Source organism: Schistocerca gregaria, chromosome 1, assembly GCF_023897955.1.
Source record: "Schistocerca gregaria isolate iqSchGreg1 chromosome 1, iqSchGreg1.2, whole genome shotgun sequence".
Classification (NCBI taxonomy): domain Eukaryota; kingdom Metazoa; phylum Arthropoda; class Insecta; order Orthoptera; family Acrididae; genus Schistocerca; species Schistocerca gregaria.
In genome coordinates, this window is record NC_064920.1 from 260,895,828 (window position 1) to 260,916,890 (window position 21,063).

Consider the following 21,063-nt stretch of genomic DNA (forward strand, 5'->3'; position numbering starts at 1 on the left):
ACAACCAATCATTAACATCGGTGGAGCCAAAATATGTGGGCCGGGATAATTTGCCACCTTTTTGGGACCAGTCTTTCTTCCAAGTCACCTAAAAGGCCAGAATTGTCGACGTTTCTTGCGGGTAACTTTGCCTCTCCTGCTGGAAAAAGTGCCATTGATGATTCGAAGGGTTATATCGCTGCTATATGATGTTGCTCCAGCCCACTTTGCCGTTAACGTCCGGACACATCTCAGTCAGTCTTCCCTGATCGATGTATCGGACAAGGGGGTCCAGTAGCATGGCGTGATCGTTCACCGGATCTCAATCAGTACGATTTCTGGTTATGGGGCCGTCTCAACAGTATCGTATATGCAGAGCCAATTCCAGATATGAAGACGCCGGAGCAGCATGTTCATGCCGCCTTTGACATTTTTCGGATGCAGCCTGGCCGGTGTGAACGTTTGAGACAGAACATGCTAAGGCGCGAACAAGCGCGTGTTGACGCACGTGAAAGCCATTTTCAACGTATACTGTAACTGTGGCTGCATTGTACAGCGCTTATTAGACCGCAGTCTCTGTAACAATGTATGATTGAGTAAATGGTAACTAGCATCGAAACCATGCATTTCCGGCCATAAGTTCATTAGACCCTTTTTTGTTCCGTATCCTCTCACTCACTAATCCCTAGAGTTTGTTCACGATGGGAAAAATCACCTCATAGAGCTATCTCCGGCCTGAAGGTCACTCGCCATTTGCAGCACGGTAAACACATGATCGGGCCGTGGGCGCAGTCAACACCGACTCAAAGGAAGGCCTCGGCACTTGCTCGTGACGTCACGTCAGCTGGGCACGGCGAACGCCAGGTCTGTTGCAGACATACTCATAATGGTGGTGTCTCCCTCTCTGACACATTGTTCTGAGTGTTTTCTGCAATCAATGAATTGTGCAATTCATTACACTTCTTAACTTAAATTTCCACCTGTTTAAAGGATTGACATACAAAAACAACTCCATGGTGCGGCAGCAACAGAATTCGTGTTTCATTACCTTATTTGTAAATCTGAGGAAGTTACGTTTGTACTGGGTTGCTTTTACAAGAAACTGTGAACATATTGGTGCTCTTCTTTAGGTATCATGGGTGACTATGGGGTGAGGAACACTGAATATCTTGCGATTGTACACGTTGGGGGACGGGGTGGGGGACAGAAGAAGAGGCAAAAGAGAGATACTTGTTTTATCAAATAAATTTTTTTTTCATCTTATAAGGTTTCTTCTTTCAGTTGTAAGAGGGGAATATTTATCTTTTCTAATGTGCATGTTTAAAAAAGTTTAAGCTCAGCAGTGTTTACGATGTTTGAAGCGATGTATGAAGCTATTTTGTTTCCTGTTTAGAATTCCTTTCGTTGAAAACGACTGTAATCTAATGACTGGCAACATGTAAATTAGTTCACATTTCCAGTGACGATGTCAAACGAAAATAAATAAATAAATAAATAAAAGAAATGAGTTAATTGTAAGGGGGTTGGGGTAAGTTTCAATAAGAAAATGGATCAAGTAAATATAGTTATTTGAATGTAATGCAATGGGGCAAAGCATCTTCTCATATTGATCTACGTTGGTTTCGACAGGATTCAGTTATACAGAACTATGATCTTCATTTGTAGCTTTACGATAGTAAGAAAATCTTTCATCTAAATAAAACTGAAGAATCCAAAAACAATACCAAACACTTTGTCCAAAAATAAGAGATTTATAGTGATAAGCACGCCCAGGCGTTTCTGCCTGCAACGGACCTGGCGTTCGCCGTGCCTAGGTGACGTGACGTCACCAACAAGCGCCGAGGCCATCCTATGAGTCGGTGCTGGCGCAGTCGACGCCTTATGTCATTTGATAACAGGCAAAATCGCGACCTGTCGAACAATACTACACGACTCAAGTTAGCTTCTGTCCAATCTGTTTTGTTTGGTCTATCGAACATATGCAGCATTATGTGGCTATGAGGGTAAGAGCTTTTCGCGAAGTACCCAACTACAAAAGGCCATTGTATACAGTTCCCTTCGCAATGTTCGTTTGAAAATTGGCTGAGGAGAAGCATTCAGCGACAGCAGACATTCCCGCCTTGTTTGTTATTGACAAGACGTGACACTCCTCTCCTGTCCCTGTCGGTTAAGATCCTTTTGCAACCAGTGTTCTTACATCGTTTTAGACGGCTGCGAGTGGTACACCAACAAACTAGGCGTCTTCATTCAGCGTGTGGTCCAAGCGATTTCCAAATACGATTGCTTCTCTCTGCCATCCTGTCACGTCTCCATGTCGACCCATTTTACTGCGCTGGATCCATACAACGGACTTACGCAGACGCACCACTTCACTGCCATGACTTACGTGAACGTTGTTGGGTCAGCTCTGTATTTCTCCAAAGCGACCAGTGTGCACTGTTTACGAGATGACTAATACATTACTGGCCATCAAAATTGCTACACCACGAAGATGATGTGCTACAGACGCGAAATTTAAGCGACAGGAAGAAGATGCTGTGATATGCAAATGATCAGCTTTTCAGAGCATTCACACAAGGGTGGCGCCGGTGGCGACACCTACAACGTGCTGACGTGAGGAAAATTTCAACCTATTTCTCATACACAAACAGCAGTTGACCGGCGTTGCTAATTGAAACGTTGTTGTGATGCCTCGTGTAAGGAGGAGAAATGCGTACCATCACGTTTCAGACTTTGATAAAGGTCGGATCGTAGCCTATCGCGATTGCGGTTTATCGTATCGCGACATTGCTGCTCGTGTTGGTCGAGATCCAATGACTGTTAGCAGAATATGGAATCGGTGGGCTCAGGACGGTAATACGGAACGCCGTGCTGGATCCCAACGGCCTCGTATCACTAGCAGTCGAGATGACAGGCATATTATCCGCATGGGTGTAACGGATCGTGCAGCCACGTCTCGATCCCTGAGTCAACAGATGGGGACGTTTGCAAGACAACAACCATCTGCACGAACATTTCGACGACGTTTGCAGCAGCATGGACTATCAGCCCGGACACCATGGCTGCAGTTACTCTTGACGCTGCATCACAGACAGGAGAGCCTGCGATGGTGTACTCAACGACGAACCTGGTTGTACGAATGGCAAAATGTCATTTTTTCGGATGAATCCAGGTTCTGTTTACAGCATCATGATGGTCGCATCCGTGTTTGGCGACATCGCGGTGAACGCACATTGGAAGCGTGTATTCGTCATCGCCATACTGGCGTATTACCCAGCGTGATGGTATGGGGTGCCAATGTTTACACGTCTCGGTCACCTCGTGTTCGCATTGACGGCACTTTGAACAGTGGACGTTACATTTCAGATGTGTTATGACCCGTGGCTCTACCCTCCATTCGATCCCTGCGAAACCCTACATTTCAACAGGATAATACACGACCGCATGTTGCAGATCCTGTACGGGCCTTTCTGGATACAGAAAATGTTCGACTTCTACCCTGGCCAGCACATTCTCCAGATCTCTTACCAATTGAAAACGTCTGGTGAGTGGTGGCCGAGCTCGTCACAATACCCCAGTCACTACTCCTGATGAACTGTGGTATCGTGTTGAAGCTGCATGGGCAGCTGTACGCCATCCGAACTCTGTTTGACTCAATGCCCAGGCGTATCCAGGCCGTTATTACGGCCAGAGGTGGTTTTTCTGGGTACTGACTTCTCAAGATCTATGCACCCAAATTGCGTGCAAATGTAATCACATGTCAGTTGTGGTATAATACATTCGTCCAATGAATACCCGTTTATTATCCGCATTTCTTCTTGGTCTAGCAGTTTTAATGGCTATTAGTGTGCTTTGTGTGGTGAGTGGATAACAAGGGGAGATATGTTAGTAAGTCCGATGTAGGAGTTAGGTTAGACGAATTTCGACCTGCTGTGTCCTGACGGCAGCATTTTCTCATCTCTGTTCCAGAACAAAGTGGTGACGGTGGACGGCAGCCGCGTGAAGCTGCAGATCTGGGACACGGCGGGCCAGGAGCGCTTTCGCAGCGTCACGCATGCCTACTACCGCGATGCACACGGTAAGTCCACACGTACTTGATCTCAACCAATACAAAATCATCAAGGGCTGCCTTTCTGCTTAGGCTACGCTCAACAGCCTTACCAGGAGATGATGCACATCTCCTTGATAACCTTCTAATCTGTGTACACAGTAGCGTTACTAGAATATGATGCACATGTCCTCACTAACTTTCCAATTAGTGTACACAATAGCCTTACCAGAAGATGAGGCACAGGTCCTTACTAATCTTCCAGTCAATGTATACAGAAGCCTTAACAGAAGATGATGAGCATATTCTAGCTATCGTTCCAATTATTATACACACTACGCCTACCAGAAGATGATGCACATGTCCTTGCTAACATTCCAATCAGTGTACACAGTAGCCTTACAACAAGATGATGCACTTTTCCTCTGTAGTCTTCCAATCAGTATATACAGAAACCTTACGATAACATGATGCTTATGTTCTTGCTAATTTTCCAATCAGTGTACAAAGATGCCTTACCAGACGATGAAGCACATATTATAGCTAACCTTCCACACTTACCAGAAGACGATGCATATGTCCTTGCAAACATTCCAATCGGTGTACACAGTAGCCTTACCACAAGGTGTAGCACATGTCCTCACTAGCCATACAATCAGTGTGCTTAGTAGCCTTTAACAGAAGATGTAGCACATGTCGTTGCTAACCTTGCAGTGAGTGTACGACATATTCGAATAAGGTGACAATAAAGTCACTCTTTATCCCAGAACGACAACCATTTATGAGAGTCATTTTGCACGTCATGATTAATCAGTTTCGACTGTTGTTGTTCTTGTGGTCTTCAGTCCTGAGACTGGTTTCATGCAGCTCTCCATGCTACTCTATCCTGTGCAAGCCTCTTCATCTCCCAGTACCCACTGCAACCTACATCCTTCTGAATCTGCGTAGTGTAGTCATCTCTTGGTCTCCCTCTACGATTTTTACCCTCCACGCTGCCCTCCAATACTAAATTGGTGATCCCTAGATGCATAAGAACATGTCCTACCAACCGATCCCTTCTTCTCCTCAAGTTGTGCCACAAACTTCTCTTCTCCTTAATCCTATTCAATACTTCCTCATTAGTTATGTGATCTACCCATCTAATCTTCAGCATTCTTCTGTAGCACCACATTTCGAAAGCTTCTATTCTCTACTTGTCTAAACTATTTATCGTCCATGTTTCACTTCCATACATGGCTACACTCCATACAAATACTTTCAGAAATGTCTTCCTGACACTTAAATCTATACTCGATGTTAACAACTTTCTCTTCTTCAGAAACGCTTTCCTTGCCATTGCCACTCTACATTTTATATACTCTCTACTTAGACCATCATCAGTTATTTTTTTCCCCAAATAGCAAAACTCCTTTACTACTTTAAGTGTCTCATTTCCTAATCTAATACCCTCAACATCACCCGACTTAATTCGACTACATTCCATTACCCTATTTTTGCTTTTGTTGATGTTCATCTTATATCCTCCTTTCAAGACACTATCCATTCCCTTCAACTGCTCTTGCAGGTCCTTTGCTGTCTCTGACAGAATTACAATGTAATTGGAGATAAGAGAACCACGTGTATGAATATCAAGAGCTCAGATGGCTACCCAGTTCTAAGCAAAGAAGGGAAGGCAGAAAGGTGGAAGGAGTATATAGAAGGTTTATACAAGGGCTATGTACTTGAGTACAATATTATGGAAATGGAAGAGGATGTAGATGAAGACGAAATGGGAGGTAAGATACTGCGCGAAGTGTTTGACAGAGCACTGAAAGACCTGAGTCGAAACAATGCCCCCGGAGTAGACAACATTCCATTAGAACTACTGACGGCCTTGGGAGAGCCAGTCATGACAAAACTCTACCAGCTGGTGAGCAAGATGTATGAGACAGGTGAAACACCCTCAGACTTCAAGAAGAATATAATAATTCCAATCCCAAAGAAAGCAGGTGCTGACAGATGTGAAAATTACCGAACTATCAGTTTAATAAGTCACAGCTGCAAAATACTAACGCAAATTCTTTACAGACGAATGGAAAAACTGGTAGATGCGGACCTCGGGGAGGATCAGTTTGGATTCCGTAGAAATGTTGGAACACGTGAGGCAATACTGACCTTACGACTTATCTTAGAAGAAAGATTAAGAAAAGGCAAACCTACATTTCTAGCATTTGTAGACTTAGAGAAAGCTTTTGACAATGTTGACTGGAATACTCTCTTTCCAATTCTAAAGTTGGCAGGGGTAAAATACAGGGAGCAAAAGGCTATTTACAATTTGTACAGAAACCAGATGGCAGTTATTAGAGTCGAGGGGCATGAAAGGGAAGCAGTGGTTGGGAAAGGAGTAAGACAGGATTGTAACCTCTCCCCGATGTTATTCAATCTGTATATTGAGCAAGCAGTAAAGGAAACAAAAGAAATATTTGGAGTAGGTATTAAAATTCATGGAGAAGAAGTAAGAACTTTGAGGTTCGCCGATGACATTGTAATTCTGTCAGAGACGGCAAAGGACTTGGAAGAGCAGTTGAACGGAATGGACAGTGTCTTGAAAAGAGGATATAAGATGAACATCAACAAAAGCAAAACGAGGATAATGGAATGTAGTCAAATTAAATCGGGTGTTGCTGAGGGAATTAGATTAGTAAATGAGACACTTAAAGTAGTACAGGAGTTTTGCTATTTAGGAAATAAAATAGCTGATGATGGTCGAAGTAGAGAGGATATAAAATGTAGACTGGCAATGGCAAGGAAAGCGTTTCTGAAGAAGAGAAATTTGTTAACATCGAATATAGATTTATGTATCAGGAAGTCGTTTCTGAAAGTATTTGTTTGGAGTGTAGCCATATATGGAAGTGAAACATGGACGATAAATAGTTTAGACAAGTAGAGAATAGAAGCTTTTGAAATGTGGTGCTACAGAAGAATGCTGAAGATAAGGTGGATAGATCATGTAACTAATGAGGATATATTGAATAGGTTTGGGGAGAAGGGAAGTTTGTGGCACAACTTGACTAGAAGAAGGGATCGGTTGGTAGGACATGTTTTGAGGCATCAAGGGATCACAAATTTAGCATTGGAGGGCAGCGTGGAGGGTAAAAATCGTAGAGGGAGACCAAGAGATGAATACACTAAGCAGATTTAGAAGGATGTAGGTTGCAGTAGGTACTGGGAGATGAAGCAGCTTGCACCGGATAGAGTAGCATGGAGAGCTGCATCAAACCAGTCTCAGGACTGAAGACAACAACAACAACAAGGCAACCTTAAAAAGAAGATACGCTAGCAATTCTCCTTACCTTACACCATCTAGTATATCGATTGGAACAAACACCAGTCCCCTTCTCTTATAGTACTCTGCATCTCATTCATTGTCATTCTCAGAAGCGTTAACCATTTTGCAGGAATTCCTAGTTCAGTAGCGGAACGGTACAGTTCCTCTCTGTTCATACTATAATATGTTGGTTTGCAGTTGATGAAAAGGTGATGCGTGCCAACCCCGAATTCAGCTGTCCTTTCTAAAATCTAAGATCTGATACATTGTTGATTTGTCTGGGTGAAATCCATATTGGTATGAGTCAATCTGTCTTAGAACTGTGGGAAGTGGACGGTCAAACAGTACCTTGCAGATCACTTTTTTTATAAAGTTTAGCAGCATAATTCCTCGATAGTCGTCACATTCCAACATACCTCCTTTCTTGTATACAGGGAATATAATTCATCCTATCCACTGCCAGGTCATTTTCATCACGTTCCATAGTGAAATGATCAGCTTTTGGAGAATCTGTTTTGAGTGCCGCTTTGTTCGAACATTTCCGCTGGAATGTCATTTATTCCTGGTGACCTACTGTTCTTCAATTTCTTCAAAGCAATTCTCATCTCTTCCAGAATTGGTTGCCCAGTATTTTTGTCAAAGTCATTTAAACATGTTCCAAGTCTAAATCTCACCTACTAATTTCCTGATCTAACTCCCTCAACGTCACTTGATTAAATTCGACTACATTCCATTGCCCATGTTTTACTTTTGCTGATATTCTACCTGTAACCATTTTACAAATCACAAACCAATCCCTAAGAACTTCCAGCATGTTGGAGTAATTGCAGGGTAGCAACTTGTATTGATCAGTACAACGGAAAAACGGCCAAAGCTGCGAATTTCACATTTATTTATTTGATGACTAGTTTCGTGTAGGAACGCATTTTCAAGTCATCATACCGGACAGATAACCAAGACTACAATCATGTTCAATACAGCTGGTACCAAATTATTAAGCACACATCAAAAATACAGAACATGTCGTTTCGAGGTATACGTACCGGATAGCCAGAAATGCTCAAAATGGTATTTCCAAAAATGTGAGAACCATGTCAAGATAACAAATGTTATGGTTCACATTTAATGATTTTTTACGGGGCATTATGACATATAACTTTGTCATACGCGCCGTATGTTTCGCTACTGTGCTTTACTGTTAAATGATTTTAAATATTTTACTGCTTCTGGTAAAAATTTTAAAAGTATTAATTTTATTGTTGACTTGAATTGTTATTGTAGCAATTGTTGTATTTTCGATGATTGGAGGATTCTGTAATAAATAAAAAAGATGTTTCCTATATCCTGATAGGGTGCCCCTTCCCAAGATTTCCTTACTTCAGTGGTAGGCATAGATGTCCAATTATCTGTATGCTCTGTAACTGTTCATTTGCACTTTGTTATAGGTATATTTCTCTTATCTTGACATGGTTCTTGTGTTTTGAGAAATCACATTTTGGCCATCTGGTGCCTATATGTTGATATGTTCAGTATTTTTGACGTGGTAACAGTTGTACTGTACAAGACTGTAATTTTGGTTTTCTGTCTTGTAATATGATTTGAAAATGGGTCTTGACCCGAAGCTAGTCATCAAGTAAATAGAAGTGAAGTTTACAACTTTGGTTGTTTTTCCGTTGTATTGACAAACCAATCTTTTCAATTGCTCTTAGAAGCTCTTGCCCACCTCTTGCGGAATTACAGTGCCGTCCTCAAAGCATGCCGCGCGGGGTAGCCGCTCGGTCTTGGGCGTCTTTTCACGGTCCGCGCGACTCCCTCCACTTCCCTCCACCTCCCCCCTCTCCCCCTCCCCATCGGAGGCTCGAGTCCTCCCTCGGGCAGGGGTGTGTGTGTGTCGTCCTTAGCGTAAGTTAGTTTCAGTTAGATTAAGCTTAGGAACCGATAACCTCAGCAGTTTGCTACCATAAGACCTTACCACAAATTTCGAAAAAATTTCCTCAAAGCTCTAAATTTTTATTTCTGTAAAACTCTTCTTGCAGTATCATATCACTCATTTCATCATCATCTACTTTCTCTTTCCTTTTTATTGCAATGTCTACAAGTTCATTACCTTGTGTAGGTATTCTACATATTTGTTTCACCTTTCAGATTTTCCTCCTTTCCTTCATATTGGCTTTCCATCTGAGTTCTTAATATTCATCCAATTGCTTCTGCTTTCTTTTAGATGGCATTTATCTTAACTATTGCATGTATCTTTTAGCCATTCCTGCTTTACCATTTTGTACTTTCCATCAATTGCTTAGTTCAGAGGTTCGTATTATCTGTTGCCTGCTTTAAATATTCTCCTTCCATCAGTTAAAATCCGTATGTTACGTGTTGTCGATGGGTTTCGTCTGGCCCTTGTTTTTTTTTTTTTGCCTCTTTGCCTTTCTGCTGCATCTAGGCGCTACAGTCCTATAACCGCGCGACCTCTACGGTCGCAGGTTCGAATCCTGCCTCGGGCATGGATGTGTGTGACTTCCTTAGGTTGGTTAGGTTTAAGTAATTTTAAGTTCTAGGGGACTGATGACCTCAGAAGTTAAGTCGCATAATGCTCAGAGCCATTTGAACCATTTAATCTGCAGTTCATTACCAATAAGTTATAGTCAGCATCCACATTTACCCTTGAAATGTTCTACAGATTAAAATCTGGATTCGAATTCTGTCTTACCATTACATAAGCCGTCTAAAGCTTTCCTCAGTCTCTCTTCCACGTAAATAATCGTCCTTGATGATTCTTTTTCCCCCTCCCCAAGGCCGTGTTCTGCAGAATTCCAACTCTCCTTAAGCATTAATTTTTCGTCTCCCTTAACGACCCGAATAATTTGTTCCATCCTAGAACAGTTTCTCTGAATCTCTTTAATGATATGCGCAGTTAATAGGTATATAAGCTTGTAGTGCTGTCGTGGGTGTTGGCTTTGTATTTTATCTTGGCTAGAAAAATGCGTCACTGTGTCTTTCATAGACGCTTACCCTCATTTCTGTTTTCTTATTCATTATTCGTACTACTCTGGTTACCTGTATTTCTGTCTTCCTCCCCATGCCTCACTAATACAGACTACTATAATTAATTTTAAAGTATCCATTTCTCGTTTTAAATTGTCTAGCCTACCTACTCAGTTAAGAGATCTAATATGCTGTACTCTGATCCATAGAATGCCGTTAATGTCTGTCCTGATGACAACATCCTCCTGAATAGTCCCCGCCGAAATTCGTATGAGGTAGTATTTTACCTCTGAAATATTCTGATCAGGAGGATCATCATTAAGTCATACCGTGGAACAACTTGCCCTCGTGAAATAAAATGGCTGTGGTTTTCCCTTGCAGTCATCCATTCGCACTATCACTATAGAAAGGCCATTATGGCGAACGTCACAATGCCACCACCTTCCCCTACCTTACAGACAGCTGGAGCGGCATGTACTGAAAATGCTTGTGCCCCTTTCGAGGAATCATACACTATGTGATCAAAAGTATCCGAACACCCCCAAAAAATGCGTTTCTCATATTAGGTGCATTGTGCTGGCACCTACTGCCAGGTACTCCATATCAGCGACCTCAGTAGTCATTAGACATCGTGAGAGAACAGAATGGGGCGCTCCGCGGAACTCATGGGCTTCGTACATTGTCAGGTGATTGGGTGTCACTTGTGTCACATGGCTGTATGTGAGATTTTCGTAAACATCCCTAGGTCCACTGTTTCCGATGTGATAGTGAAGTGGAAACGTGAAGGGTCACGTACAGCACAAAAGCGTACAGGCCAACCTCGTCTGTTGATTGACAGAGACCGCCGACGGTTGAAGAGGGTCGTAATGTGTAGTAGGCAGACATCTATCCAGAGCATCACACAGGAATTCCAAACTGCATCAGGATCCACTGCAAGTACTGTGGCAGCCACACATCACGCCGGTAAATGGCAAACGACGCCTCGCTTTGTGTAAGGAGCGTAAACATTGGACAATTGAAGAGCGGAAAATCGTTGTGTGGAGTGACGAATCGCGGTACACAATGTGGCGATCCGATGGCAGGGTGTGGGTATGGCGAATGCCCAGTGAACGTCATGCGCCAGCGCGTGTAGCGCCAACAGTAAAATTCGGAGCCGGTGGTGTTATGGTGCGGTTGTTTTTCTCATGGAGGGGGCTTGCACCCCTTATTGTTTTGCATGTCACTATCACAGCACACTCCTACGTTGATGTTTTAAGCACCTTCTTGCTTCCCACTGTATTGTTACACGACAATAACATCCCTGTAATGGACTGGCCTGCACAGAGTCCTGGCCTGAATCCTATAGAACACCTCTGGGATGTTTTAGGACGCCGACTTGGTGTCAGGCCTCACCGACGACATCGATACCTCATCTCAGTGCAGCACCCCGTAAAGAATGGGCTGTCATTCCCAAAGAAACCTTCCAGCACCTGATTGAACATATACCTGCGAGAGTGGAAGCTATCACCAAGAGTAAGGATGTGCCAACGCCATATTGAATTCCTGCATTACCGATTGAGGGCACCATCTTTTCAGCCAGGTGTCCGGATACTTTTGATCACATAGTGTATGTTAGTCTGACCTCTCCACAAATACTCCGATATTTTTATACCTACGGAACGACTGTCTGAAACGTTGAGGGACGCAAACCATTCTTGCGCGACAAGGTCCATTTTTCGTCGGGGACAGTCAGATTAAACTTCTTTTCTTTCATTTTGAGGTTGGACTCAGCCGTACCCACGATATCGACGTCCTTAGAAACAACAAGTCTTGGCGGGCGGGAGAAATGCCGATACTGAACATATTAGAGGGACCATCCGTGCTCTCACTTGAAGTACTTCATGGAAACCATTAGGAAAGACAAATCAGTACGTCCGTTTTCTAGTGTGAGCTCCACTCTCCAGATAGCAAGTCTAGTTGCTTAAGCATTATGCAATCGCGATTGGTTTCCAAGCTTCCTGCCTGTAATGCTCAGTATTGATTACGCGCTTCTTCTCTAATACCTCTAAAAATATTATAGCATCTCACTTTGAATACAGTCTGCCGATTCTGTGTCGACCTGATATCGTTCTCGAAAGCTACGTATCTCGCCTTCGCCGCATTTGTCAGAAGCGAATTTGGGACAGCTCTTGATGCAGGACCATTGTACCAACCCACGTCGAATCCGCCGCTCATACAGTATTCAGAGCCATTAGTGCCATCTCGTCGTGCCGGCGGAGTAGTTGTACAGTGGCGCTGTACCAATATACACTCGTGCACACACCGAGATAGACCTGCGCAGCAAGTGTGCTCGGCAGCTTTACAAGATATACAAGAGTCGCCCTATCGGTTCTTCAGCTGATGGGGTCTGCGAGCCCCACGGCAACTTGGAGAACGATCCTTGTGACAACACACTCACTCATTCATGCAGTCTAGCACCTAGCATCTCCACGAGTCGGCTCGATGCGCAGCTAACATTGCGTACGTCATCTTACGGATAACTGTTGAAAGTGTCTTTCAGGCGGCATCCAGTGCTATCATGGGTCGCTCACAATCGTAAATAAAGGATCTTGATGAAACTTGGAGGGTGTATACAGGTGGAAAAATAATGCAATATGTTTTTTTTTTGTTTTGTTTTTACCCTATTTAATTTTTAAGGAGTAAAACACACACCGAAAGGTAATCTGACGTATTAGGTTCAGAGGACATATCATCGAAACGATTATATATTCAAACGTTTTCCTGTAAAAGTGGAATCGAATTTTTTAATAATTTGAAATATTGCAAAATACACCACCGCTATCAACTAACTTGGAAAAATGAAAACTTTTGTTACAAAATAAACTCAAGAAACTTTCAAGCTACATGCATCTATGTGCGTTAAAGCTGGTTTATGAAATACCATTTTTGGAAAATATTCTGTACACAATGTGCTGTCACAGTATTTTCAACATCCCAAAGTAAAATATTGAAAAAATCATTATTAAGCTGGTTATTTATTTTAGTAATATTTATTTTATGTTTTCAATTCTTATTTTGCTATTTTCATTCATTATTTTGGTTTTTTAGTTTACCATTTCACATATGTTTTTTTGATAATTGAAGGTAATAAGTAATTCATTATTACGATACAAAATCGTTATAATAAAGATAATCTGTAAATAAGAGCTTAAAACGTAACGTTTCCTTACACCATCAACGTAAAATGAGCGAAATTTCTTCAAGTATCATACATGACGGGGAAACACAATATGAAACAAAATTCAGCAGGATGTGACTTTCCAAGGACCTGCATTGTAAAGCGCTATACTCGCTCGTGCTGAAGTGTAACTCAAGAATAGTGGAACGGGAAGCAGGGCGCGTATAGCCTGAAGGAAGGGTGGGCCACGCCTTCTGCCTCTACCACCCGATCTCTCAGGGAAAGGGAAAGAAACATAAAAATATGGTGCAGTCAGGTGTTTTTCTTTCAAGAAAATTATTTTAAAGTCCTACATTACTCCAGCGTGCTGGGTACCATTTTTTACGAACTATAAGACGCACCTTAATTTTTAAGCTTTTTTTAAAGAAACATTTTTACCATTAGATTGCAAAGTCAGACTAAAAAAATGTTAGTTTGAAAAACCGAGCCCTTTAAAATCTCTGAAAATTGTCATCTGAACTTCCTTCTTCTTCCTCTTCTAGTTACAATTTTTTAGCAACTTTCATGGCAACAATTCTGTCACTTGGCATATCAGATGTCCGAGACCTTTCGTCCATATTCGCTATCTAGCTTAGTTCCACACCGGTTTTCTTTCGATACTGGATAATAAGTCTATGGAAAGATATTTTCTCTTCAGACTCTTGCGGCATTTTCTGAGATATTTTGGTTTTGGTATCGTAGTAAGCGGTGTCTTCTGCGACGCTACTTTTTTACCGTTTTTTTCTGTTTTGTTTTATGAGATTCCCTTCAGGCATTATGCGGTCGAACATCTTGCTTTCGTGGATCATTTGCTTATGTGCCTTTTTTTTCGGTAGCCCCATGAGAAGCTATATACTTTGAAATGTCTACATTCGTTGAATTATTAGTCGTACTCACATAACCTGCTAATAAAAACGTTTGCAGACTCATTGGCTCTACCTTATACGAGATATATGTTCGTCTGAAGTCTTCAACTGTCGATCTGGACCTCCCCTATCGGATCAAATTATTCTGTGCACATTCTGAAGATCGATAGAGTGCAGCAGTGGAGAGAGGATGTGGGGTGAGTGTGTGGTTGTGTGTCTTGTTTTATTTAAACTTTAAGGTGTGTAATGTTTCAATGACCATAGCTTTCCATGATACTACAGTTAGTGTCGCAGCGATGTTAAATACAGTGGTTTGCATTATCATATAGTGCTAACTTATAAAGAAGAAAGTTTCGTGATTCTGAGTTAAAAAAAATTGCGTACAAAAATTAAGTGAACGTGTTTGCTTAAAGAGTACGTTCATGAAATTGACCGAAATTATCATTTTTTTCATTTATTAGTAGAACTCATGGACAATGAGATTCCGAAGTCTCAATATGAAATCGCATCCGAAGTGCTAAAAAATAATGAAATGTGTGATACTATCTTCCTGCCATGCCCACTTTTTGGAATAACCTTTCAATACTAGCTTGGTGAACAAAGATTCCGTGGATTACTTTCAAGCAAACTTGCACGGGATGTATCTGGAAGGTCGTGATATACACTCTTCAGTTTTATACATCATTTGTGACTCTGTTCCGTATGTTACAAACAGTGATAAACCAGCTGATTTGTTTATGAAGATACAACAGACTCACAAAGAAGATGACAGACACTCTTCAAGTGTGCCGGCCGCGTTGGCCGAGCGGTTCTAGACACTTCAGTCCGGAACCGCGCGACTGAGCTCTTCAAGTGTATTATGGCTAGGCTATCGGACAGAACCTATCCGATGCAAGTGGCATGAAAAGTGCAGTATGGGCTACATATTTTCACATCGTGTCAACAGATGAACATACCATTCATCATCTGTGCCACATTAACTGGTGTAAATATATGTAGGTTCAGAGGAGTAACAACCCTTCCAAATTGTATCCTGTGTGTTGTCAAGCCCACGTACAGGTTTCTGGCCGATCCTGAACCTCTAAAAAATGTGGTCATGCCAAAACCTAGAACGCAAATGACTCTCGAAATTCACTCATATGGAACCGATGCTCTAAAACCAAGTTTTATCTACTACAGTTGTCAGACTCGCAGCTTATGAGGGTGAAGGTATCAGAGAGAACGGAGTATAAGATAGGAAATTTCACTCACGACATTTTGAGAAAAATAGATTTAGAGCGCCTTTCTGTAGTTGAAAAGTCAGTTGAAGACCTGGTAAGTGAAAGAAGGCAGAAAACAATGAGCCAGAAGAGAATCTTTGAAGGGAAAGAGGACTCTGAGAACAAATCTGAGGCCTTCTGAAGAGGTGACATAGGAAAAAATGTTAGGTTGAACTTTAAATTGCATTGACTGAAAATGATGTGTTTAACAATATATGTACTTTTCTCGCAAAATTTATGAAGGCTAGAATTATGGAATTTTGTACAGTTATTTATATAAACCCAATAAGTGTTGGCTCAAGTGTAAATTTTGAATTTCTAAATGAAGTTTGAGATATGGAGCAAAACGCCTGGGATTTTGTATGCTGTTTAAATCATACTTGGACAATTATAATTAAAAAATTATTAAAATTCACCTATTCGATGTATTTAAAAAAACATTATGAGAAAAGCTTACTATACGCTAAGATATCAAACACAGGAAATTTTGTAGAAATCTCTTGAATAGTTTGTGAGAAAAAGGTACATATATTATCTTCTTAAAATAAAATATTTAAATTCTACAAAAACGTTAAATATGCTGTATGTAATCCAAGGAACTTAACAGTAAGTGTGTTAAATTCATATAAAGCATGGCACAAAATTTTATTTCCTTGTCTTCAAAATTTCGGATTCGGTGCATCTTTTAAATAATGTGTGTTTTTCATGAACGTCACCCCTTAAGAAACGAAACAAAAGTCAGATACAGAAGACGAGAAACAGTTTTTCTTATTGATCTTAATGATATTACTCTGGGTGCGATTTATCACACCCAGCACGCAGTGATATGCTGCCTATCCACTGGCACATATGGGTTATCAGTGGTTCACGTTCTAAGTAAAGACCAGAGAATCACGTTGCTGTTTCCTTCCGCAGATCAGTACTGCATTGTTGTGCTGCTCGCGCCGAATCCCTGTGCAGTTCCCATTTCCCACCCCGCCGCCTCCTGATTCATCGATTATTGACACCATAGGAGGCGTGCTGTTGTTTCTGCTCATTTTGTCCGCAATTGCAGCGGCGAGCTCTCCTTTCGTCGCTACTGGTCACCTCTCAAAGCCGTTCAGCGAGCCAGGCTTCTCACGTCCCCTGCAGCTTTCCTCTTCGGTCGATGTATCAGGGGGCTGCAAATACCTAACTTCGGGCTATCTACTGCACGTGTTGCTGTTTTCCGTGGCCTAAGTTGAGTCGAGAACAGTGTTGGGAGCTTAACAGTGGCCCGAGAGCGTGACTGCGGGTGCAATTTTAGCTGGGTCACGTGCTGCATTCACTACCATATTACTTCGCCTGTAGTAGAACTCGCAGGGACCAGCGGAACGCAGCATCAGCTAGAGAAAACAGTGGTTAGAGTTCACCTCTGATCGAGAGTGATGCTAACACTTAAGATGATTCTGTCAAAGACGCTTAGGAGTGTTGCAGTCTCATTAATAGTAGAACTGAATAAACACTTTGGTGAAACTGCAGTGAGGAAAAAAAATAGTACGTGCATCCTTTTAGAGGTTTCCAATTCATTGAAGAGTTACTATTGTCTCTGAAAGGACCATCCCTCCACTCGGATGGTCACAATGTCACCTCTTTCAGACTCACTCAGTTGGCTGCAGAATGCACGAGTGTGTCTCCGTGTAGTTCTTGCCTGGTTGCTTCACACGTTTGTCCCACCGTGGGCTTTCTGGCTGTAAACATTCCCTATTAAAGGGTAAACGCAGACGGCGCCCGGCTAGCAGTGCCAATACATTATCTGCTGGCAGACGACAATAATACCATTATCACTACATCTACTGTCCCCCAGGTGGCATATGCTGTCATCGGAACAAAATCGATGTTGTCTTTCCAGGTGACCATTTCGTTATTTTATGGCACTGTATTTATGAAAAAAACGTGTAACTGGAGTTGCATAAATTTCAGAGAACCGGAGTTTATATCTCAGACTGGAGATCCAGACTTTTCCATGGTTCCTTTAATCGCCGGAGGTAAAAGCAAGCATTGTTCTTTGAAAAGCAAGTGTCTTATCAGGCGCAGATCCTAAGTTAAATTCGTGGGTGAAGACATCTCAGTTTGATACTGTCTTCTCTTTCGCCAGCAAATATAATCCTCGGTCTGTAGATATAATGTAACTTACTGCCACCACCATATTTAGGATGTCGTAGATGCCTATTGGAAGATGCCATCGCCGTTATAGGAGACATCAAGTATAAATGGATACAAGTGGCCAGCAATAATGTTCACCTAGTCCACAACTGACATGCTGTCTTAGATTACTACCACAGGTCCCATGGACACCCTGACGAATATCCCTCATAGACACCTTTGCCTGCATCAGTGGCGATGTGCATGTTCGAGCAGCTACTCATCTGGATGGATGTATCTGGACAAGACAGTGACCTGGTGTGACAAAACACGTGTCTCATCCAGCCAGAGGACATGATGCTATTGGTCCACGGTCATATCTGGTACAGATCGCCGCTTATCTTTTTTGACAGAGCTGGAAAGCCTTTGATTTCCACGTTCTGTGATGAGGTGTGGACGGCCAACAACGCAATAACACGTGAACAGCCGACCAGCTTAGCCATTTCCGAGATGCCCGTTCTCAGGTTGCCCTATTTAAGTCGTTGATGTCAGTGGATTTCCTCATTTGAAGCCCACATTCGCCTCTGCTCCACTTACATTCTTTCGTTACCACGTCACGAGCTCGCAACGCGACCAGGCAGCAGTTAGTCTCATAGTGGACAGTGATCGTAATGTTTTGACTCTTCAGTGTATGTAAAACTATAAACGCCTTTGCCTGAAGGTTATTTGGGGGGGGGGGGGGAGGAGCTTGTGTTTCGTCTCCAATCACTTAACCATCCCAGGGTCGTTGAACTATCATGTTAACAGAACAGTCCACGTGCCGTTTCTTACAACAGCGATTAGTATCCAGCGCTGATAATACTCCCATTGTCGACGTATGTTACAACCTTTTTTTCGGCAGTGGTATTACATTAACAGTCTTGAGGCGCCCCATGTATCTTCGCTGTGATTATTTCCCACATAACTGAAGAATATTGTTTAGTGCCAGATGCTTTGGCTAGCTTAAATTCAAGCATTCGTCTCTGTTTATTTAAATATCTGGCACCCTGTATCTCCAAAGGACTGTCTAGGAGTTCGGTTCCTAGATTACAATGCTGATGAAGAAAGAATTTATTTCAGCTTTATATAGGGTACAATCGACCTCTCTGCCTTGCCTTCACAGATTTTGAAAAGGTATTCGATTCGATAAGTTACCCATCAGTATCTGAGGCTTTGACAGAACAAGGAATGGAATAGGCCAATATTAAAGTCATATACAACACATACAAAACCTCCACAGCGTTTGTGAATGTAATTGAAGAAACCAGTGAATACCCCATCTAAAAGCGAGTCAAACAAGATGACTCTACATTTCCAAAACTTTTTCCAGTCGTCGAAAAAGCAATGTCAAAATTTGATTGGAAAACAAAAGAAATCCAAGTTCTGGGATAGAGACTAAATAACCTTTCGCTGATAACATTTCTCTGTTTGCAAACAGCATAGAAGAACTTCAACTACTGGTTAGTGAACTTGTGTTAGTGTGTTCTGAAGTTGGTCTAAAAATTAACTTCGATAAAACGAAGATCATGATGAATGAATGGACACTGGAGGGAAATATGTCTGTTGGAACTACGCAACTGCAGAGGATCACAGAATATGAAAGGAGCCAAAAACCATACATAATTCGATATTTTAAATTAGGCTGGCAAGTCTATGGAAGATACTCTTCAGTCAGTCTAAAATGTCAGCCGAGCTGAAGAAAACAGTTTTTAACCAATGTATACCGCCAGTAATAATTTATGGCTGTGGGACGTGGACATTAAATAAGTCATTATTAGAAAAAATAATTGTAGACCGAAGAGGAATGGAAAGATTAGTGTTGGGCTACAAAAAGAAAGACAGAGCGGAAGCAGTTGATATCAGACAGAGAACAAAGATCAATGACATAATGGAAAGAGTGAATACCTTGAAATGGCAGTAGGTTGGTCATGTCGCTCGAATAAATCATGATAGGTGGTCAAAGCAAGTACTATATTGGAGCCCAGTTTACAATAAAAGACTAATGAGAAGCTCTCCAGACAGATGGCACAGTGACTTGAGAAAGGCCACCGGATTGAATTAGCAACGAGAAGCTCAAGATCGGCAGAAAAGGAAGAACACGCAGAGATCCTATGTAGCACACCGACTCAGAGGCAACATTACCAAGTGATCGAATTGCTGCTGCCGCTGATAATGATGATGATAATATACAGGGTGTCCAAGAAACTTTGCGACAAACTTCGAGGGGTCATAGAGTGTGTCTTGAGGAACAAAGCGAGGATAGGCGCCCATGTCCGGATCCGTCATCCAGTGACACTATAGAGCGTTGAAGTTAGAGACGACAGCGCCTACCACTAGCCAACCCCTTCGGTAACAAACGTGACTTTGTACGCTAGTGGACCATAGGTGGAAACTCGTGCAGTGTTGTTTGTTATTCAGTGATCGCGACTGGTTGCCACAATCGCCAGTGGAGAAGATTGAGCTAGCTATTGCTTAAACAGACCTTGTCTCCTATGAAAGTGATTCTCTGTTGTCTCAGTGGATGACAGTTTCGGAGGCTGTAGTTTATTTTTATCCTGCATACCGAAAATCAGTGGAGGTTTTAGAGGGTCCTAGTACGTCTCTAGTATGCCTGTCGATCGTGTTATGTTGCTCTTTCAGTTCTAAGCGCACAGTGAGCAAATAAAGAAGTCTAAAAAATAGTCTCTCTGGCCATGTATGAGGGTTTAGTGAGAGATTTCAACTGATGTAATGCAACCCACATAACATATCTGTCAAGCGTTTCCTTCTTCGGCGGAAAGCACAGGTGGCTGACGAGAAGTATCTGAAAGGGGCAGATAACTGTCGCAAATGAAACGGTTTTCACTTTCACAGTGTTCTCGATTTCACTACCGATCGGACTTTACTTCTCGAATAACCCTCATATATTAATGTCGCCAACTTGCTTAGGGATAAATGAACATTGTAATAAAATAAGAGAAATCGGAGCTTAAACAAAAACATGTAAGTGTTCATTTTTCCCTTAACTGTTAGAGAGTGGGACGGTAGAGAGAGTCTGAAGGTTGTTCGGTGAACCCTCTGCCAGGCACTTTAGTGTGAACTACAGAGTATTCATAGAGATGTAGATGTAAATGCACTACCAACCATATCATTGACTAATATTATGTCTTGATTTTTTTAAATAATTTAGAAATGCTTCTTGATTTAATAAAAGCACGAAGACATGCTTTGTGATTTAATAATAGCTATTAGAAATAGGACTTAATTTTATTTGTTTGAATGCTGATTAAAAATTATTTATTTTA

At 41.9% G+C, this 21,063-nt stretch overlaps 1 protein-coding gene across 1 annotated transcript in view; it reads left to right on the plus strand.

The window, feature by feature from the left end:
* LOC126339596 (ras-related protein Rab-37) overlaps positions 1–21,063 on the plus strand; it is an 871,353-nt gene that overhangs the window by 809,366 nt on the left and 40,924 nt on the right. The window contains exon 5 of the mRNA XM_050001644.1: positions 3,949–4,057. Within this exon, the coding sequence (XP_049857601.1) occupies positions 3,949–4,057 (109 nt within the window). The remainder of the gene's footprint in view (positions 1–3,948; positions 4,058–21,063) is intronic.